The sequence below is a fragment of the Arachis duranensis genome, chromosome 9 (genome assembly GCF_000817695.3).
Source record: "Arachis duranensis cultivar V14167 chromosome 9, aradu.V14167.gnm2.J7QH, whole genome shotgun sequence".
NCBI lineage: Eukaryota > Viridiplantae > Streptophyta > Magnoliopsida > Fabales > Fabaceae > Arachis > Arachis duranensis.
The window spans coordinates 15,696,375-15,699,496 of NC_029780.3; the positions used below are offsets into that span (position 1 = coordinate 15,696,375).

General features: G+C 35.6%; 1 protein-coding gene across 1 annotated transcript; it reads left to right on the top strand.

Annotated features, from left to right (window-relative positions):
• The first annotated feature begins 1,818 nt into the window (after positions 1-1,818).
• On the top strand, positions 1,819-2,598 carry LOC107464892 (uncharacterized). The gene has a single exon (XM_016083854.1). The coding sequence runs from the start codon at positions 1,819-1,821 to the stop codon at positions 2,596-2,598; it is 780 nt and encodes a 259-aa protein (XP_015939340.1).
• The last annotated feature ends 524 nt before the right edge of the window (positions 2,599-3,122 follow it).

Below are 3,122 nucleotides of genomic sequence, written 5' to 3' on the forward strand. Positions count from 1 at the left end.
CGCAAAATTCGGACAAGCAAAATATAGAATAAATCAATTCAAACAACAAGGATGAAATTGGAGCAAAATTAATAGATCAACAAGCAAATAAAATAAATTGGGACAAATATAAGAAGACAAAGAAATGAAATTGGAACAACAGGGCAAGGGCCAAAGAGGGAGAGATTGAGTAGCGCACAACAAAGCAAGGGAAAAATGGGCGACGATGACACTAGGACGGATGGGCAGCCATGCGACTCTACAACGACACGGACGTGCATGGCAGAAGGAAGAATAATGGTTTCACATCCTTCCACTTTCCTTTCGCGCGCAGGAGCTACACGGCGAAGGGAGCAGTCCAATGACGGTGAAGAACGACAACGCGGAGGTAACGACTGGAACTGACGGAGGAAAGAGTCACGGCGACGGAGTATCTCAACGGCAAAGATTTACAGAGCGTGTGATTTGCGCCTTTGCTCTCTTTGAGTTTTTGCGAAAACAAGAAAATTAGTTCTCGATTATTAAAGGCGAGAGTTTTTATTCAGACCAACAAAATGCTATTGTAGCAGTTAGGACCAAACTGCTGTTATCTTGATCAATTTGTAACAAAGCTAACAAACATTAACAGAACCGTCGCTATCCCACTAATTTGCAGCGATTTAGGAAAGTGACCGATAATTTTCCGTCACAATTTTTTGTGTTTTTTGTAGTGTTGAATTAACTTCTGGCAAAAATAAATTAGATTCACTTAATTTCTTATATGATATAAAAGATAATTAAAAATTATTATTGGACTACCCTCACACTTCACAAAAATTCAACTCAGGCTTTAAATTTTAAGTTTAAGTCATTATCTAGTTTTGAGTGTGAGAAGGTGTATTAAGTTTTATATTGTCTAAAATTAAAAGTTTGATAATTTTTATAAATGTAAGACAATTTTATATTTTGAGATAAATTAAACCCACTTAATTTCTTACGATATGAATATCTCCTTATCTAGCTCCCTCCACCGTGCCAACCCTTTAAAGTCATTTTCCATAACATATGCTACTGTTGTGTTCCCTAGTTATTATGAATCTTATGTTATGACAACGTTTAAGAATATCTCAAACATGTAGTTGTCGTTCTTGTTGTATCTTTCACCTTCATATAACTAATACAAAAAAGCTCAGCTCATCAACACCGTTCCAAACTGGGAAGAAGCAACAAAGACAACGCTACACATATATAAGTTCCTGTTTTCCAGGAGCAGACTTTAATAATCACGGACACTAGTTACGCTCACTAAAATTTTAGTATTTAATTAGGTTAGTTAATATTAGTATTTAGGTTTATTAATTTTTTTTACAATTTTAATAATTATACAAGAAATTAATTTTAAGTTATTAAATTGGGAGAATAAATTATAGAGTAGTGGAACAATTGAGTTAAAAAGAAATTGTTATATGTATCATTTTTATATTTTTTATAATGTTTTTATTTCAAATATTAAAAATGGTTGATAAAAATTAAAAATATTGTATATAAATTAAAAATCAACATCAAATCAGTCACTATTTATTTATGCACAAATACATATAGTGTTTAAATTCATTTTTAATATATATTTTATACAAATAATTTATTTAATAACTATTTTTTTAAAAAATATCTTTTATACATAAAAGAAATATTGAGAAAATACTAGAAATATAGTATAATTTGTCTTGTGAGAAATATCTGACTCTGATTTAACTATTAGAGACGTTTGGAAAGATGGTCAATGGAATCTTCATGATATTTTCTCTATCATTCCAGAAGATGTCAAACAGCGTTTGAATGCTTATAATCCGGATTTGAATGCTGGAGAGAGTTCGGGTTGCTAGTGCCAAGGAGGTCTGGACCCTTTTAGGCTTGTATTCAGATAACTCGAATTTACATGATTGGCTCTACAGAGGTGCAAGGAGTGGAGATGCTTTTCTTTTCTTTTCGACTATCTGGTGGATTTGGAGAAGCAGAAATCATGACTTATTTAATATAGATGATTCATGGAGTGCTAGTAAAGTGGTGAGTTTGATTCGTAGTTCAGTAAGGGAGTTTCACACTATTTTTGCTATGCATCAATCTCTGTCTCCTCCTTCACTTTGTTTGCATTGGGTTCCACCTCCAGTTCATTCTGTTAAATTGAATTGTGATGCTAGTTGGTTTGCTCCTTCTGGCTATGCTGGTTTTGGTTGTATTATTCGCAATCCTGATGGATGTTGGTTGAAAGGTTGCACTGGAAAAGTCGAAGTGTGCAGTGTTCTTTTTGCTGAATTGTATGCAATTTGGAGAGGTTTGCTTCTTGCTTGGGAGAGTGGATTTCGTGAGGTTATTTGTGAAACAGACTGTTTAGAAGCTCTTTTCTTGGTAAACCAGAGAATGCTTAGTAAGGATATTCCGGAATGGGATTTGGCAAAGCATATTCAGGAGGTTATGAATTGGAGAGTCTCTATTCTTTTAATTCAGAGGACTGCAAATAGTGTTGCAGATTGTATGGCTAAAGCAGCTGCTTCTGTCGCGGACATTCACTCGAATTGGAGCCAACCATGGAGTGAGTTTCAACATCTAATAGATTTAGATATGACCCTAGCCAATTAATTTGGTTTTGTCTCTTTTTTCTTTCTTTTCTATTTAGTCACCAAAAAAAAATTGGGACCTCCGAACTCAACTAACACCGAAAAATAAGTAAATAACGAATTCAGAAGAAGGTGGGCATGGGCATGTAGAGAGAGTTTAAGGAGTGACTGTAGCATCAGTGGTCTCCTCTAAACCCTGACCGCATTTACTATCTCCTCTTTCATCCAAATAAATTCAGCTTCCCTTCCCCGCCAGCACCATTCATTTCATGCCATCAACATTCAATTCAAAGTCCCACGTGCCCCTCACGTGCCCTCACCCCAACCCCTCCCTCCTTCCTCCATGCATACCTTGAGACGCCATTTATTTATTCTTTTCCCTTTTATATATTCTCATTATCCTTCTTTCTCTCTCTCTCGTCATAATAATACTTACAATGGCTTCTCCTCCTCCCTTATCACTAGACGTCGTCGGATCAGACACCGTTACAACAACAGTTTCTAGCTCAAGCACAACGCCACCACGCCGTTCATCTCCGTTACAGA